Source organism: Saccopteryx bilineata, unplaced genomic scaffold, assembly GCF_036850765.1.
Source record: "Saccopteryx bilineata isolate mSacBil1 unplaced genomic scaffold, mSacBil1_pri_phased_curated manual_scaffold_21, whole genome shotgun sequence".
Classification (NCBI taxonomy): Eukaryota; Metazoa; Chordata; class Mammalia; order Chiroptera; family Emballonuridae; genus Saccopteryx; species Saccopteryx bilineata.
The window spans coordinates 232,237-249,877 of record NW_027095447.1 but is presented as its reverse complement, the minus strand read 5'-3'; the positions used below and the strand labels follow the sequence as shown (position 1 = coordinate 249,877).

Below are 17,641 nucleotides of genomic sequence, written 5' to 3'. Positions count from 1 at the left end.
CATGGCTTACATTTCAGTCTTTTATCCATTTTGAGTTTCTTTTTGTGAGTGGTGTAAGCTGGTGATCTAATTTCATTTTTTTTTTTGCAAGTAGCTGTCCAATTTTCCCAACACCATTTGTTAAAGAGGTTGTCTTTACTCCATTGTATTTCCTTACCTCTTTTGTCTAATATCAGTTGTCCATAGAGCTGTGGCTTTATTTCTGGGTTCTCCGTTCTGTTCCATTGATCTATATGCCTGTCTTATGTCAGTACCAGGCTGTTTTGAGTACAATGGCCTTGTAGTATAACTTGATATGAGGAAGTGTGATACCTCCCACTTTATTCTCTTTTTTTTTTTTAAGATTGCTGAGGTTATTCATGTTCTTTTTTGGTTCCATATAAAATTTGGAATATGTGATCTATATCTTTGAAGTATGACATTGGTATTTTAATTGGTATTGCATTGAATTTATAAATTGCTTTGGGTAATATAGACATTTTTATGTTTATTCTTCCTAACCATGAGCATGGGTTATGCTCCCATTTGTTTGTATCTTTCTTGATTTCTTTTATCAATGCTTTATAATTATCCGAGTACAAGTCTTAAGTATCCTTAGTTAACTTTACTCCTAGGTACTTTATTTTTTTGGTTGTAATAGTGAAGGGTAATGTTTCCTTAATTTCTCTTTCTGATTGTTCATTGTTGGCGTATAAAAATGCCTCTGATTTCTGAGTATTGATTTTATATCCTGCCACTTTGCTGAATTCATTTATCAGATCTAGTAGTTTTTTGACTGAGACTTTAGGGTTTTCTATATACAATATCAGATCATCTGCAATAATGAGAGTTTTACTTCTTCTTTTCCAACTTGAATTTGCCTTTTATTTCTTCTTTTTGTCTGATTGCTGTGGCTAGGACTTCCAGGACTATGTTAAATAAGAGTGGTGAAAGGGGGCACCCCTGCCTTGTTCCCGATCTTAAGGGTATTGCTTTTAATTTTTGCCCATTGAGTATGATGTTAGCTGTGGGTTTGTTATAGATGGCTTTTATCATGTTGAGGTATGTTCCCTGTATTCCCACTCTGTTGAGAGTTTTGATTTTGAATGAGGGCTGGATTTTATCAAATGCTTTTTCTGCATCTATTGAAATTACCATGTGGTTTTTCTCCTTTTTGTTTATGTGATGAATCACATTGATTGATTTACGAATATTGTACCAGCCTTGCCTCCCTAGAATAAATCCCACTTGATCATGGTGTATGATCTTTTTGTGAAGTCTTTGGAGTTTTCAATGTATAGGATCATATCATCTGCAAGAAGTGACATCTTTGCTTCTTCTTTTCCGATATGGATGTCTTTTATTTTTTTCTCTTTTCTGATTGCTCTCGCTAAAACTTTTAGCATCATGTTAAATAAGAGTGGAAAGAGTAGACAACTCTGTTTTGTTCCTGATTTAATGCGGAAAGTCCTCAGTTTTATGCCATTTAATATGATGTTAGCTGATGATTTATCATATATGGCCTTTATCATGTTGAGATATTTTCCTTCTATTTTCTTGAGTGTCTTATACATAAATTTGTGTTGTGTTTTATCGACTGCCTTTTTTCATCTATTGATAAGATCACGTGGTTTTTGTTCTTTGTTTTGTTGATAGGGTGTATTACATTCACCGTTTTAGGTATGTTGAACCATCCTTGCTATTCTGGGATGAATCCCACTTGATCATGATGTATTTTTTTAATATGTTGTTGTATTCTAGTATTATATTTGCTAGTATTTTCTTTAGTATTTTAGCATTTGTATTCATTAGAGATATTGGTCTGTAGTTTTCTTCTTTTGTGACATCCTTTCAGTATGAGGGTTATGATGCCCTCATAAAATATATATGGAAGTATTGCCTCTTCTTTAATTTTTTGACAGATTTTGAGTAGAATGGAAACCAATTCTGTTTTGAATGTTTGATAGAATTCTCTAGTATAACTGTCTGGGCCTGGACTTTAACTTAGGGGAGGTTATTAATATTTTTTTATTTCCTTCCTGCTAACTGATCTTTTTAGGATTTCTGCTTCTTCATGACTCAGTCTAGAAAGGTTGTATTATTCTAGGAATTTTTCCATTTCTCTAGATTGCTGAATTTGGTGGCATATTGTTTTTTGTAGTATTCTACCATAATTTTTTGTATATGTATGATGCCTGTGGTGATTGCTCCTTTTTCATTTTAGATTTTGTTTATAGAAGCCCTTTCTTTCTTTCTTTCTTTCTTTCTTTCTTTCTTTCTTTTTTTTTTGTAAATCTTGCCAAAGGTTCTTCAATTTTGTTGAGCTTTTCAAAAAACCAGCTCCTTGTTTTCTTAAAATTTTTTTATAGTTTTTCTGTTCTCTCTTTCATTTGTTTCTTCTCTGATTTTAATTATTTCCATTCATAAGCTGGTTTTTGGTGGTATTTGCTTTTTGTCTTTTCTAGTTTCTTAAGGTGTGAAGTTAAGTTGTTTAATTGGGCAATCTCTTGTTTGTTCATATAGGCCTGAAGTGATATGAACTTCTCTCTTATGACTTCTTTTGCTGCATCCCAGAGATTCTGATATGTTGTATTGCCATTTTCATTAGTCTGTATATATCTTTTGATCTTTGACCCATTCATTTTATAAAAGTATGTTGTTTAGTTTCCACAGTTTGTGTTTTTTCCCCTCTTATGTTCACCTAAATTCTAGTTTCAAGGCTTTATAATCAGAAAATATGCTTGATACTATTTCAATTTTTCTGAATTTGCTGATGTTAATTTTCTGGTCCAACATATGGTCAATTCTTGAGAACTTTGCATATACACTAGATAAAAATGTATACTCTGTTACTTTGGGATGATATGTCCTTTGGATGTCTATCATATCCAGTTGCTGTAGTGTTTCATTTAAGACCAATATATCTTCATTGCTTTTCTGTTTGGATGAATGATCTAGAGCCATCAGCAGTGTATTGATGTCTCCAAGTATGACTGTATTTTTGTCAATTTTTTTTTAGGTCTATATGTAGCTGTCTTATATATCTTACTGTTAATCTCCATCTTCTCCCCCTCTTTCTTTTTGTTGTTGTCACAGTTTAAATTTGGTTTTATTGTGTTCTTCTTGGAGTTTTTACTTGTGGCTCTGTTTTTTTTTGTTTTTTGTATCTGATTGGAGAACCCCCTTTAGTAATTCCTGGAGTGGGGGTTTTCTGATGATAAATTCCCTCATCTTTTCTGTATCTGTGAATGTTTTTATTTCTCCTTCGTATTTGAAGGATAGCTTTGATGGGTATAGTATTCGTGGCTGAAAGTTCCTCTCTTTCAGGACTTTAAATATTGGGGTCCACTCTCTTCTAGCTTGTAGAGTTCCTGCTGAGAAATCTGATGATAATCTAATGGGCCTTCCTTTATATGTTGTATTCTTCTTTTCCCTGGCTGCCTTGAGAATTTTTTCTTTGCTGTTGGTTTGTGTCAATTTCATTATGATATGCCTTGGAGTAGGTTTGTTGGGGTTAAGAAAACTCAGAGTTCTGTTTGCTTCTTGAACTTGAGGCTTTAGTTCTTTCCACAGGCTTGGGAAGTTCTCATCTATTATTTGTTTGAGTATGTTCTCCATTCCATTTTCTCTCTCTTCTCCCTCTGATATACCTATTATTCTTATGTTATTCTTTTTAATGGAGTCAGATAATTCTTGTAGGGCTATCTCATTTTTTTAAATTTTTGAGTCTCTTTCTTCTTCTCTCTATTGTGCCTCAAGTTGCTTGTCTTCTATTTCACTAATCCTCTCTTCTATCTGACCTGTTCTATTAGCTAAGCTTGTTATTTCGTTTTTCAGCTCGTGAATTGAGTTTTTCATCTGTTTGATTTGTTTTTATAGTTTCAATTTCCTTGGACATATATAATTTGTGTTCATTGAGTTGTTTTCTGAGCTCCCTCAATTGCCTTTCTGTGTTTTCTTGTATATCTCGGAGGATTTTTAGTATTTCTATCTTGAATTCTCTGTCATTTAGCTCCAAGGTTTCCAATATATTAAATTTTTTCTCCATAGATTTTTCCTCATCTAGCTGTGTTACCTCTCTTTCTTTTGTATCCATGATATTCGATTTTCTCTTCCTTAATGGCATCTGAGGGTGGTTTTGTTGATAGTATTAATGAGATTTAATAAAGAATAAAAAGTTAAAAAAAATAATAAAAAATCGAAAAGAGTTATTTTTTTAAAAAAAAATTAATAATGAAATAAAGAAAAATAAAATAAAAATTTAAAAAAAGGAAATTATTCCCCCCCTCCTTTTTTCCTCTCCTTTCCTCTCCCCTCTTTTTTGAGAAAATCTTGTGGTGGACTGTGAATTATAACAAACAATGCCTGTGATGGAGGTCCTGAATTGGGGAAAAGTAATAAAGGGGCAAAAAAAAAAAAAAAGAAAAAGAAAAAAAAAAAAAAAGGAAAGAAAAAAGAAAAAAAAAGAGCGTATGGACCCACAAAAAGCAAATAAGGAAAAAATTTGGGTCAAGAATGAAATGATTTGCTTTTAGGTGTTGGTTGTCTAAGAGTTATGATGAGAGGAATAAGAGGAAAATGGAAAAATGGGGGGACAAATTAAAAAATTACTATTGTATTTAGTGGAACAAGAACTAGCTAATATGGAGAGCCAGGGATGAGAGCACTGCTAGTGAGTTAAAAAGGTGAAGTAAAAACCCCCCAAAATGCCACAAACATAGGTTTGAGTCCCAGATAAGATAATTTGTTTGTTATTGAGGTTTGAATGAGAGGAGATGTAAAGGAGAAAGGAAGAAACTAATATAGAGGGAGAAAAGAAAGAGAGAGAGAGAAAAAAAGAGGTAACCACTAAAAGAAGAAAAAAGAAAGGAGAGAGAGAGAGAGTTAAGGGTTTTGGAGTGCAACCCTCATAGAGAGAAAGGAAGAGAAGAGAAAAGATAATGGGAGATGTAACACTTATGCGTAGTGTAGTTCAAGGAGAGGAGATAGTAAGACCGGTAGAGAGTTAATCGGCCAAATTGGAGGAGGAAAAAAAAGTATCAAGAATGAAGATAAGAGAAACAAACGAACAAATATAATAAAATGGGATAGGTTATAAAGTCTGCAGATTATTCTTGATTTTGAGAGGTTATCTTCTTGCTTTTTCTTTTCTCTCCCTCTTCCTGGTAGGTGACTCTGTACCCTGGGTTCTGCCCGTTTGGCACGCTCAGGTAGAGGTTTGCAGTTGATAAGTCTCTATGGCAATGTCATGTATTGTGCTTTAGTCTCGTTGGCAGTCGAAGCTCAATAGCATTTATAGGCTCCGACAGTGAGAGAGTCCGTGTTCCTGGAGCCTTTCTCCTAGTCTTTCCTTCCTTAATTAATAGCCTGATAATCCAGCTATGGGGTTGCTGCTGCCTCTGCCTGGATAGTAAGAGGCTCAAAGAGCTGGCAACTCCCCACTCTATTTCCACTCAGCACAGGGCTCTGGGTAAGGCTCAGTCAGTCAGAGCTGCTAGCATAATCAGGCGGGCTTTCCGCCCACTCAAAGACCTCTGGCTCTGCCACTCTGTCCAGTAACACAAGCGGGCGCCCACTTCCGGGGTGCTTGGAGGAAACTCTCACTCACTGTCTGTGACCAGGATATCTGGCCAGCAGTCTCACGCTCTGAGTGAAATCCCCAACCGCAGGGAAAAGTTGTAGCGTTGGAATTGAGTCTCACTCCGTCCCCGTGCGCGGCTTTTGCAAGGCGCTGGGGTGGCTCGAGATTCCGCTTTGGCCCACACAAAGGCCCCTGACTCTGCCCCTCTGTGCGATAACACGGGCGTGCACTGCCGAGGCACTCGGAGGAATTGCTCACTCCTTATCTGCGCGTGCAAACCAGGATATGAGGCCGGCCGCGGTTCCCTCTGAGTGAAACACCCTCCAGCACGGAAAATCTCCACCGTTGGAATTAGTTCTCACTCCCTCCCGTGCGTGGCTTTCCCAGGAAGAAATTCTCGCTCACTAACTGCGCACCGACCAGGAGACCGGGTAAAATGGCTGCTCTGCTTTTTTTTCTTTGTTTGGGTTTGGCGCGAGTGTTAGCTTGTATTGCCCGGGTTGCCACAGGATCAGTTTTTCCTCGGCTTGGATCTCCGTGCCACAGCCTGGTTCAGCCGTTTGTGCCGTGGCCTGGATCTATTCACCGCCTTTGCCCACCTCAGTTTCTATATTCACAGTTACCAGAGAAAGCCACCCTGTTTAGGTTAGTGAGGAAGGAGGAGCATTTCTTACTCCCTATTTCCTTCGGGGTTTGGTTATATATTTAGCCAATTTTTCACTCAATCATACCTTTGGGTGTATTGCGAAGCATCTGGAAGCTCCAAGTATAGGTTTTTCTGTTTCTGGTTGAAGATCTTGTTGAGTTTTGGGGGAGATTTATCGGTATCGCTTCCTACCCCGCCATTACTCTGACGTCATCCATCTTATATATCTTGATACTCCTTGGTTTGGTGCATATATAGTAAGAACTGTTATGTCCTCTTGATTCAGTGTCCCCTTAGTCATTATGAAATGACCATTTTTGTCTCTGATTACTTTTACTGTCTTGTAGTCAGCATTATTAGATATAAATCTTGCTACACCTGCAGGGTTTTTTTGGATGTTATTTGCTTGGAGTATTTTTTTCCAGCCTTTTACTTTCAATTTGTCTTTATCCTTGTTGCTTAGATGTGTTTCTTATAGGCAGCACATAGTTGAATTATTTTTTTATCCATTCTGCCACTCTGTATATTTTTATTTTAATTATTGACACTTGTGTGTTCACTGTTTCCATTTTATAAATTGCTTTTTGTTAGTTTAGTATTTTGTTTGATTCTTCTCTTTTGTTTAACTATCATTTGTTTTTATTTGGTTATATTTCATACTTTTTTCCTCTGTTGCTACCTTTTTTAAGTCATGTGCTTCTGTGGTCGTTGTTTAAAGAGTGCTTACCATTAAGTAGTGAAAAGTGTACCTGCCATGTTCATTGTAGTACACTATCTTATGAGTGCTTCTGTACTCCATAGTTTTTTGCTACTATTAATCTCCGTCCTCTTCCCTTTCTAATGTTATTGTTGTCACATTTTGGATTTTGTTTTACTGTGTTCTTGGTGGTTTTGTTTTGTTATGTTCTTTATATCTGGTTGGAAAACCCCCCTTAATATTTCCTGGAGTTGGAGTTTTCTCAAAATAATTTTTTTTCATCTTTTCTGTATCTGTGAATGTTTTTATTTTTTATTCATATTTGAAGGATAGCTTTGATTAGTATATTATTCCTGGCTGAAAGTTTCTTTCTTTCAGGACTTTAACTATTGGGGTCCACTCCCTTTTAGCTTGTAGAGTTTCTGCTAAGAAATCCGATGATAATCTAATAGGCCTTTCCTTCTATGTTTTATTCTTCTTTTCCGTGGATGCCTGGAGAATTTTTTCTTTGTGGTTGGTTTGTCCAATTTCATTTTGATGTGTCTTGGAGTAGGTTGTTGGGGTTAATAAAACTCTATGTTCTTTTTGCTTCTTGAATTTTGGGCTTTAGGTCTTTATACAAGCTTGGGAAGTTCTCATCTATTATTTGATTGAATATGTTCTCCATTCTATTTTCTCTTTCTTCTCTTTCTGATATACCTATTATTTTATGTTAGTCTTTTTCATTGAATCAAACAATTCCTGCAGAACTTTTTTATTTTTTTTAAAATTTTTCAGTCTCCCTCTTCTCTCTGTTGTGCCTCAAGTTGCTTGTCTTCTATGTCCCTAATTGTACCTTGTATCTGGCCTGTTCTATTAGTTAAGATTGTTACCTTATTTTTCAGTTCATGAATTGAGTTTTTCATCTCTGTTTGATTTGTTTTTATAGTTTTAATTTCCTTGGTATTATATTCTTTGTGTTCTGTGAGTTGATTTTAAGCTCCCTAAATTGACTCTCTGTGTATCACTGATATCTCTGAGTATTTTTAGGATTTCTATTTTATGTTCTCTGTCATTTAGCTTCAAGATTTCCAATATATTAAATTTCTTCTCCATAGATTTTTCCCTCATCTATCTGTGCTATATGTTTGTCTTTTTTATCCATATTATTTGATTTTCTTTTTCTTAATGGCTTCTGAGGGTGGTTTTATTGATAACACTAGTGAGAATTAAAGAATAAAAATTTAAAAAAAAGAAAAGGAATGATAAAATTTATTATTTTTTATTTTTCTCTTTTTTTCTTAAAAATTATCATGATAAACTGTGAATTACATTGTGCTAAATGTTACAAAGACTACGTATTACAGAGGGCCTGTGTTGGGGAGAAGTGATAAAGAGGCAAAAAAGAAGGTAGGGACCCACAAAGTTCAAAAAAGAAAAAAAGTTGTGTTAAGAATAAAATGATTTGCTTTTAAGTGATGGTCAACTGAGAGATATAATGAGAGGGATAATGGGAAACAGTAAAAAGAATAATAAAATTACTAATATATTAAGTAGAGAAAAACTAGATAAAATGAAGAGCCAGGGTTGGGAGAGAATGTGAAGTAAAAAGCGAAAACACACCCAACCATTCCACAAAGAGAAAATTTGAGTCCCAAATAAATAATTTGGTTATAAGTGAGGATTGAATGAGAGAAAAAGTAAAGAAGAAACTAATAGAGAGGAAGAAAAAAGCAAAGAATATAAAGAAAAAGAGAAAGGTTGTATTAAGGGTTTTGGAGGGTAACCCTCTTAGAGAGAAAAGAGGAAGAAAAGAAAAAAATGGGAAATGGAACACTTATGGGTAATGTAGTTCAAGAAGAGAAAAGAATAAGATGAGCATAAAATAAAAGGACAAATATGGCAGAAAAAAGATAATAAAGACAGGATGAAAGAAACCAAAAAAAGTGGAAAAAGTTAAAAACTCTGAGAATCTTTTTTTTTTTATTTTGAGAGGTTATTTTTTTTTCTTCTCCCTCTTCATGATCAGTGACTCTGTACCCTAGGCTCTGCCCCTGTGGCATGCTTATGTAGAGATTTGCAGTTGATGAGTTTCTATGGAAATGTCATTTATTCGGCTTCTGTCTCATTAGTAGTCAGAGCTCTTTAGCCTTTGCAGGCTCCAACAATGAGAGACTCCATTTTTCCAAAGCCTCTCTCCTAGTTTCTCCTTCCTGAATTAGCAGCCTGATGATCCAGCTATGAGGTTGCCGCTGCCTCTGCCTGATGAGTAAGTGGCTCAAAGAACTGGCAAATCCCCAGTGCAGGGCTCTGAGTAAGGCTCTGTCAGTCAGAGCCTCCAGCCTTACCAGGCAAAACTAAAAGCCAATTGCTCTCAAGATGCCTTTCTATGAGCCTCCAGGTGTGTCCAGTATGCCTCACACTCTGTGGGACCACTCTCCCCAAACTTTTGCATTTTGAAACCTATTTTTGCTGGGAATAAGATGCCCTAGTCGCTGTCTACAGAACAGGAGGTCTTAAAAGCTGCCAAGTCCCTCTTTTTAACATATAGCCCTCAGTATGAAAGCTCTGCCAATGAGAGCCTCCAGCCTAATCAGGTAGGGGGGGAGTGTGAACTTCTGTTCAGTTCTCTGGGTTTATCTATAGTTAAATTTGCCTTAGCATTCCATGGTATTGTTTTCTGTAGGCTTCTTCCTTGGAAAAAAGCCTACAGCCTATCCTGTCTAACCTCTGTAGTGTTCTCTGAGATTTGTCCCATGGGAATGTGTTTTTCAACCTGTATCGGCTGACAAGAAGTTGCCCCTGCCCCTACGTGCATAGCAAAAAGCACTAAAGAATATCACGCCTCTTGTCTTAGATCTCTGAGCTGAGAGAGTTCTTGTCAGTTAGAGCTGCGTAATTCAGTTTGGAGGTGAGCAGACTGTGGGTTAAGCTAATTTCAGCGATTAAATTTGTGAATTGCTCTAGAGACAGACTGCAAGCTGCTTACGCAACCTGCCCCTAGTAATTCCATACTTTTTTCTTTTCAAGATGATAGCTTGAATGGCTGGGTGAGATGCCCAGACTACCCTGAGAAGTTTGGGCATAGGGAAGTTTGCCTTGGTGCACTCCTTGCTTGATGTTGTTCAGGGTGCAGGGACCACACTGAGACTCTGTATACAACACATGCAGAGGCCTCTGACCCTGCCCTCTGCTTGAAAACACAGGCACCCACTGACAGTGCGTTAGGAGAAACCTCTCACACAGTATCATGCTTGCCAACCAGGATATCAGGGCTAAAGGTGGCCGCTGCCTGCCCACCTGTGCCTGGTCTAGCACGGGCATTAGCTCACACGGGCTGTGTTGCCACAGGCACACACTTTCCTCAGCTTGGATATTTGTGTTGCTGCCTGGGTCTCTCCACAATTTCAGCCCCCATTCTCTCTCAGTTCCAAGTGAAAGCAGACTTTGCTCAGGTTAGTGAGGAATGCAGAGTGTTCTGTTCTCTGTCTTATTTCCTACAGGGTTGATTATATATTTAGTCACCTTTTCCCTTGTTCATACCTTCATGTTCAGTGTGTGAGACTTCCAGATTCTTCAAGGATAAAATTTTTGTCTCTGGTTGAAGAACTTGTTGAAAGTTTGTGGAGAGGAATTGGGAGCGCTCCTCACAGCACCATTTCTCTGAAATCACTTTTATTTATATTTCTGATACAGGTAGACAATGCCTGCAGAGCTCTCTGAGTCTTTTTTTTTTTTGTATTTTTCTGAAGCTGGAAACGGGGAGAGACAGTCAGACAGACTCCCGCATGCGCCTGACCGGGATCCACCCGGCACGCCCACCAGGGGCGACGCTCTGCCCACCAGGGGGCGATGCTCTGCCCCTCTGGGGCATCACTTTGCCGCGACCAGAGCCACTCTAGCGCCTGGGGCAGAGGCCAAGGAGCCATCCCCAGTGCCCGGGCCATCTTTGCTCCAATGGAGCCTTGGCTGCGGGAGGGGAAGAGAGAGACAGAGAGGAAGGAGGGGGTGGGGGTGGAGAAGCAAATGGGCGCTTCTCCTATGTGCCCTGGCCGGGAATCGAACCTGGGTCCCCTGCACACCTGGCCGACGCTCTACCGCTGAGCCAACCAGCCAGGGCCGCTCTCTGAGTCTTTTTAAGTCATGAGTCTCTCTTCTCTTCTTTCTCTAGCATCTCTATTTTTGTGTCTTCTTTTTCACTTATTCTTCCCTCTGTCTGTCTTGTTCTATTTACTAAACCTCCTACCACCATTTTCAGTTCATGTATTGAGTTCTTCAATTCTGTTTTAAAAGTTTCAACACTCTTTAAGAGCTATTTTACTCATTAATTTGGTTTCTGAGCTAATTAATTAAGTAGCCTGCTAGTCTCTTTTCACACGTCACTGTGTATTTTTAGAACTTTAATTTTGAATTCTCTATTCTTTAGCTCCAAGGCTTCCTTAAGATTTTTTTTGTATTCAATTTCTTCTTTCTGGATGGCATTTGAGAGTTGAATTTTTAATAACTTCAACAGAAGAACAAGTAATTTTTAATTAAAAAATGCTATAAATATATAAAAATTTTAAAAACTATGACAAGAAAAGAAGAGAAACATATTGGAAAGAGATCAAAAGCAAACAAAATAATAAAGACACCCCACAAAATATAAAAATTAAAGAAAGTGATCCCAATGATGTCACAGAGTAAGTGCTGGCTATGTATTAGCCTTCAAAAATATATACATGTGGTGTGTTGTTGGAGGCACTGTAGGGTGTGTTATGGGTCAAAGTTGTATATTTTATTGGGAATTTGGTAAAATCTTGAATTGCATCATTTTCCCTTTTTCTTTTGTAAATATTGCTTCAAAGATGAAAAACTCAAAAGACTAGAGAACTGGAAACAGATATTATGGGCAGTTTCCATAGAGACACAGACTGTTTAAGGTGAAAAAAGCAAATCAAGAAACAGAAAGACCTATCATTAAAAATCTGCTAGCAAAAATTTTATGTAACTAGCTTTTTCATTTTTTCTCATGGTCTAAACTTAGCAAGTTATATCTTCAATGAAAATGAATAAGGGGCCATATGCTCAAAGAGACAAACTAAGGAGATACCTGCATGGTGACCTTGCAAACTTGGAGACCTAAAATAAACACACAGGAATGTCTGTAATAAGAACTTTCTAACTAAAAGCAGTTCCTTGTTGTATTCATGTCCCAGGTGCATATTTAGTGACAATAAAATTAAATGCTTACCTTAACTGAGCCCATTTATAGTATATTTATTTAAAATAAATTACCTAATAGTATACATTTGAAATGTAATGTAATCTCCTCTAAATCTCTCAGGGTACAACTACACTACTGGATCAAATACCACAAATTTTTTATTGTTTTTATCATGTTAATTGTTTACTGTTTACTGTTATCTAATGTATGCTCACCAATAAATTTATGTATTGTTTTTGGTATTGCTTTTTATTCAGTCCTAAAGATATCCCTGCTTCTATTTTTCCTACCTTTCTAATATAACAGCAATGGGTTTCATAAGACCCACTTATGTTTTCCATTTTGATTATGGTGTTTACGTTAATTAGTTAAACTGCCATTTCTCAGAACATTTTCTTAGTCCATTGAGGTTTTCCTTCCCAGCAATTGTGGACAGTTTGTCTCACATAAACACATAAATATGTTACAAATTTCTTCATTGTCATGACTCGCAAGGCAAAAGACACACTGGATGATGTGTACAATGTGCAGAGCACTGAAAATCTTAGGTGGATCCAGAGCCAAGAAACCGCACCTCTGCATATTTATTGATTTTCAAAAGTCATAGCTCAGCAACTAAAACTATAATATTACACAAGCTGTTTTTCCCATTTGTTTCATCCCCAACTCTGCAAATCTATTGTTGTTGTTTTTTTTCAAGAACAAGGACACAAGAGGATTCAGAGTCTCAGAGCTTATCATCACAAAGTACATCTGGTTCTTCAGGCATTCCTCCAAGAATTCTGTGTACATGCACTTGAGTAACCCAGGCCAGTGTCTCTCCATGGCCAACACAATCTAATAGAAGATCTCCTGTCTTCTATTAAACCTTGCTCTTCAGTTAACTGCCATTTATAGTAGAGCAGAGTCATCTCCTACATAAATATTCTTACAGGTTTTGATATTACTTTTTTAAAATTTGTATTTAGAAAATTAGCTTTAACAGGGTGACAGTGATCAATAAAGATACATAGGTTTGGTCCTGGTCAGTTGGCACAGTGGTTGAGTGTCAGCCAGCACACAGGAGAAAAACCTTTCTGCTTCTCTGCCACTCCCCCTCTTCTTTCTCTCTATCTTTCTTTTTTATCCTGCAGCTATGGCTCAATAGGAGCAAGCTGGCTCAGGCATTAAGAATGGCTTCATAGCCACTGCTTCAGAAGCTAAGAAGAACTTGGTTGCTTAGCAACGGACCAAAATCCCAGATGGGCTGCCTGGTGGATCCCAGTTTTGGGAGGTATTTGAGAGTATGTCTCTGCCTTCCCTCTTTTCAATGAATAATAATATAAAAGAGTATTAAAGTTTCAGGTAAACATTTCTATAGCATTTGAACTGTTGATTATGCTGTATACCCATCACCCAAAGTCAAACCATTTTTTAAAACATTGCTTATGCTAACATTTACTTGCTGTAGTGCAACAGAATTCCACAGAAGCCCCCAGGATCACTTTAAATATCTGGACCTGTGCTTTGCTACTATCAGGGTTGATTATGTCTTAACAGCACCTCCTCTGGATCTGATGAATTAAGGTGAGCTTCTCTTGAAACTCAAACCTTTCTGTTTTATGTGAGTGGCTCTGACTTAATTTTAGCTTTTAGGGGGAAATCACATAGGTGTAACTAAAGGCAAAGTGTTGAGAGAACCCAAGTGAAAATGCACAGGAAAATAATGATAAATGGCTGTTTTTAATTTTGGCGTTTTGAATTGGAACTACTTACCTTAAAGTCGAGGAAACAATTTTGAATACCCAAAACCTAGAAGCCTTAGGCTTTCTAGCACTTGGTCAGATATTGCTCCCTGATGTTTTATTTTTCCTTTTTTCTTTCTTTCTTTTCTTTCTTTCTTTCTTTCTTTCTTTCTTTCTTTCTTTCTTTCTTTCTTTCTTTCTTCTTTTTTTATTTTATAAATGTATTTGCTTGCCTCACCTTCTTGCAGGGCTGGTTATTTTTGTTTTGGTTCTTGTTTATGTTTAAAATTTTTCATGTTGAAATAGATGCATCCATTTCTCTGAGCCAGGCCCACAGAGCTCTCAGTGGCTCCTGGCTATCTGAGGACATTTTAAAATCTTCCAGGTGGTCAAAAAGTGGGGCAAGAGTGGGCCCAGTGTACAGGCTGTGGGCATAATGGGTGAGAGTGTGGCCCTACACAAATTTGGGCACATGGTAGTGCCGGCGAGTGTGAGTGTGTGAGATTGTTGTGTGTGTGAGGCACAAGTACTGTGTAATCCAAGTGGAGCCAGTCAGAGCATCAGATCTGTCTGGGTAGTAGAGGAGCTAGGCCAGGGCTTCCCAGGCCAGTGGTGGTGAAGGGATCTGTGTGATTGTTGTACACAAGAGACTAGAGGAGGCAGGGATGGCCTGGAGAAGATTCAGTGTGTATACGCCACATACCTTGCATGACCCTGAAAGACAAATAAAGAAGTTCCCACAGGATTCCGTCTCAGTGTTGCCTGTAGCTGCGATGTGATGACCTACTGAGTGGGTGACGTCAATGTGGACTGTTCAAGCAGCTGCTCGGGAATCCAGCCAGTGTGTCAGATGGACAAACCCTCAGTGTAAGCAAGAGAGTGCAGGGGACTTCAAACATTTGTACTCTACCCTGCATACTTTGGGAATAAGGGCAAAAAGCTGACTGACTGCTGATTTGGAGACTTGTAGGTTGGTCAGGTGACAGTGAGTACAGTTGCTGAGAACAGGAGCCTGATAGTCACGAACGACCACAGGTTCCCTTGTCCCTCATCTTGGGTAGTTTTCCTCATGCCTGTTTTCTCAGACCTCTGACCTTCATATGATGGGAGACTGGTGAGGCCTCCAGGTTGGCAATATATGAAAAGTGGGACCCTTGGGCAGTTTCATGTGAATGTGGAATGTTACAGTCTGAGGCAACACCCCTGTGGTGCTGGCACTCAAGGTACTGGGCAAGAGCACCGATGCCTTGTGTACAGAGAACAGCATGGGCCCAGTCAGGATATTTAAGACTAGAGGAGTCTCTTTCCAGGCAGAGTGATAAGTTGCTTAGCCCACCATCCCATCACACTAAGCTTGCATCTTTGATCCCTGGTCAGGTCACGTATAAGACCCAACCAATGAGTGCAGGGAAACTGTTGGGGCAGAGTTAATGCCTGACGTGGAGGGTCTCATGCCATGGGGTGTAAATGGAGGCAGAGGACAATATGTTGGTGACACATGGACCTGACCTGAGAAAGAAACAGAGGAGAAGCCTGAGGAGCAGAAGCAGTCCGGGCCAGGGCTGGCTGCAATGGGTGCCATGTCCCCACTTGAGTTGATAAAGGCCTTCCAGGTGCAGCTGAGCTCTAGAGAGTGCCCGAGCCACCAGGGCCTACAGTCAGGTGAAGTGCAAGGTTCCTTAGACTCTGGAGCTCATTCTAGAGTGTCGGAGGGCCACCATCCAGAGCTTCCCTGGCTTCTGGGCCAAGCAGTATCCTTGCATACAACCCTTAGGTAGGGCAGAGTGGAGAACAGGGTGTAGGGAAAAGCATAGCAGGGTGAGAAGTAATGTGATGAGTGCTGAGCTGAGAGCCTCCTATCCCCAGCGGTACACAGAGGGGGTTAGGGCAGCTGGAAGATTTGAGGCCAGTCTGTAGGTGGCCTGGCAGAACTCAGGTGGTAAAATACAATTCTCACAATGCACGATTTATAAAAGACCTTGTCCAGGACACTTAAAGGAGGCTCGGAGATTGTTGGCTGGCTTTGCTTTGGTTGGCCAAGATCTCAGTGGGAAATCACGAGTAGCCCAGACCAAGGATTCAGCTGCATGGTTCCTGTGTTCTCTCTGGTTTCATATCTAGTGTGGATTCTAGTCAGGCAGCAGAGCTTGCTCCCACCCACCTTCCACAGACAGGCACCCTTACACTGACTCTCTCACACACATGCCAGTGCAGAAACAGCCATTGCACCTCTTGTTTTTTTTTTAGAATTTAAACAGGAACGTGATCTCTACAACACAAGAACCTCTAGCAGCTGTGTGATGACACAGTTCTGGTGAACATATGGTACATCCTTCCTCAGTCATTCCAAGAAATTTGGAGAGACCCACCACATGCAGGTGTGGTAAGCACTGACTCTTCTGCACCAGCACACAGAGAACAGGGTAGTATCCAAAATAGTCTGGCAAGGGGCTCCCATTAGTGGGGCAGGTAGCCTTAGGAGATGGGGAGAACAAAGGTACCACGCTTGGGAGTCTGTGAGAGGCAAGGTGGATGATGAGCCAGTTGGAGTGGGGCCATGTGTGTAGTGTGTGTGGCTGGGCCAATGAGTTTTACCGTTGGGTTCAGTTCAGCTCTGTGGTTCTTAGGTCTCATCTTCTATAGCCTTTATAAGTCCTTGACCAAAATGCAGATTCAGAACCACCCCCAGATATCAGCCATCATCAGTGAACAAGATGAAGACCTGCTGAGCTACTTGGCCAATTTGGAGGTCAGACTGTGCAGCTGGAGTTGCAGGCGGGAAGGGGGCTGGAATGCCTGGTGGGAAGGGTCTGAGCATGGAGACCAGCAGAGGGGAAATGGAATAGAACTGTGAGCAGGCAGGGTGACCCCACTTCCACCTCTTGGCAGGTGAAGGAACTGGGCCACTCTAAATACACATGTGAATTGATGTTTTTCTTTCGGAGCAACCCCTACTTCTTGAACGAGGTGATTATTAAGAAGTATCACCTCAGCCTTGCAGGTGAGAGATGTTGCCCACCATGAGGGTTTGGGGGGAGCGATCACATGGTGGGGTTGGTTGTGCATGCAGTGCGAATGGGAAACCATGCCAGCTCTGTTCTCCCAGGGTTTAGATCGTCCAGGTCCAGTGAAGTGCACTGGTTCTGGGATTATGAACGTGGGCTCCCCAGCCGCAGGCATGACACCACCAGCATTAACTTCCTCAACTGGTTGTCTGAACACAACCTGCCAGGGTCGAGTCGGATTGCTGAGGTGGGTCTCCTTGGGCCATGATCAGGAGTGGTGATGGTGGAGGCCTGGGGACATGGGGAGTGGCCTTGGTCTGTCCTCCCAACTCTGTTTTCTGTCCCAGATCATCACAGAGGACCTGTGGCCCAATCCTCTGCAGCATTACCCGAGGGACACAGGCCCCAGAGAAGGGACCATGCAGGAGTACATGCTTGTGAGCAGTCCAAGAACAGGGAGTTGAAACGTGAGTACTGGCACCAAGAAATGTCTGTTCAGGCACAAACATGGAAAATGATGTTCCATTAACCTGGAAGGTACACCTGGGTGTCAAGGCTTTGCTGAATTTTTAGAAAGAATAAAAAAAACCTAGAGGAAGACAAGCGAGGGGCGGAAAGCACATGAGCTTCCAGGGTAGGTGGGCCAGCATCATGATTCCTCACCGAGTTTGTGCAGTGGTATTTTCAGAGCATTCACTTATGAGCTAGGCCACATGCCATTCTCTCAGTCTCTTGTCTTCTGAGTTTTGCTTCTGCCGGCAAACTCCTAGACACCTGGGCTTCACTCGTTGTCAGTGTTTCCAATTCACATTCTGTCAGATATT

At 39.9% G+C, this 17,641-nt stretch overlaps 1 protein-coding gene across 1 annotated transcript in view; it reads left to right on the top strand.

Moving 5' to 3' along the window:
* Window positions 1–17,281, top strand: part of LOC136318247 (testis-specific Y-encoded protein 1-like) — a 51,886-nt gene extending 34,605 nt beyond the window's left edge. Inside the window, exons 3-6 of the mRNA XM_066250631.1 lie at window positions 16,493–16,561; window positions 16,702–16,813; window positions 16,919–17,064; window positions 17,165–17,281. Coding sequence (XP_066106728.1) covers window positions 16,493–16,561; window positions 16,702–16,813; window positions 16,919–17,064; window positions 17,165–17,281 — 444 coding nt within the window. The remainder of the gene's footprint in view (window positions 1–16,492; window positions 16,562–16,701; window positions 16,814–16,918; window positions 17,065–17,164) is intronic.
* Window positions 17,282–17,641: the final 360 nt, after the last annotated feature.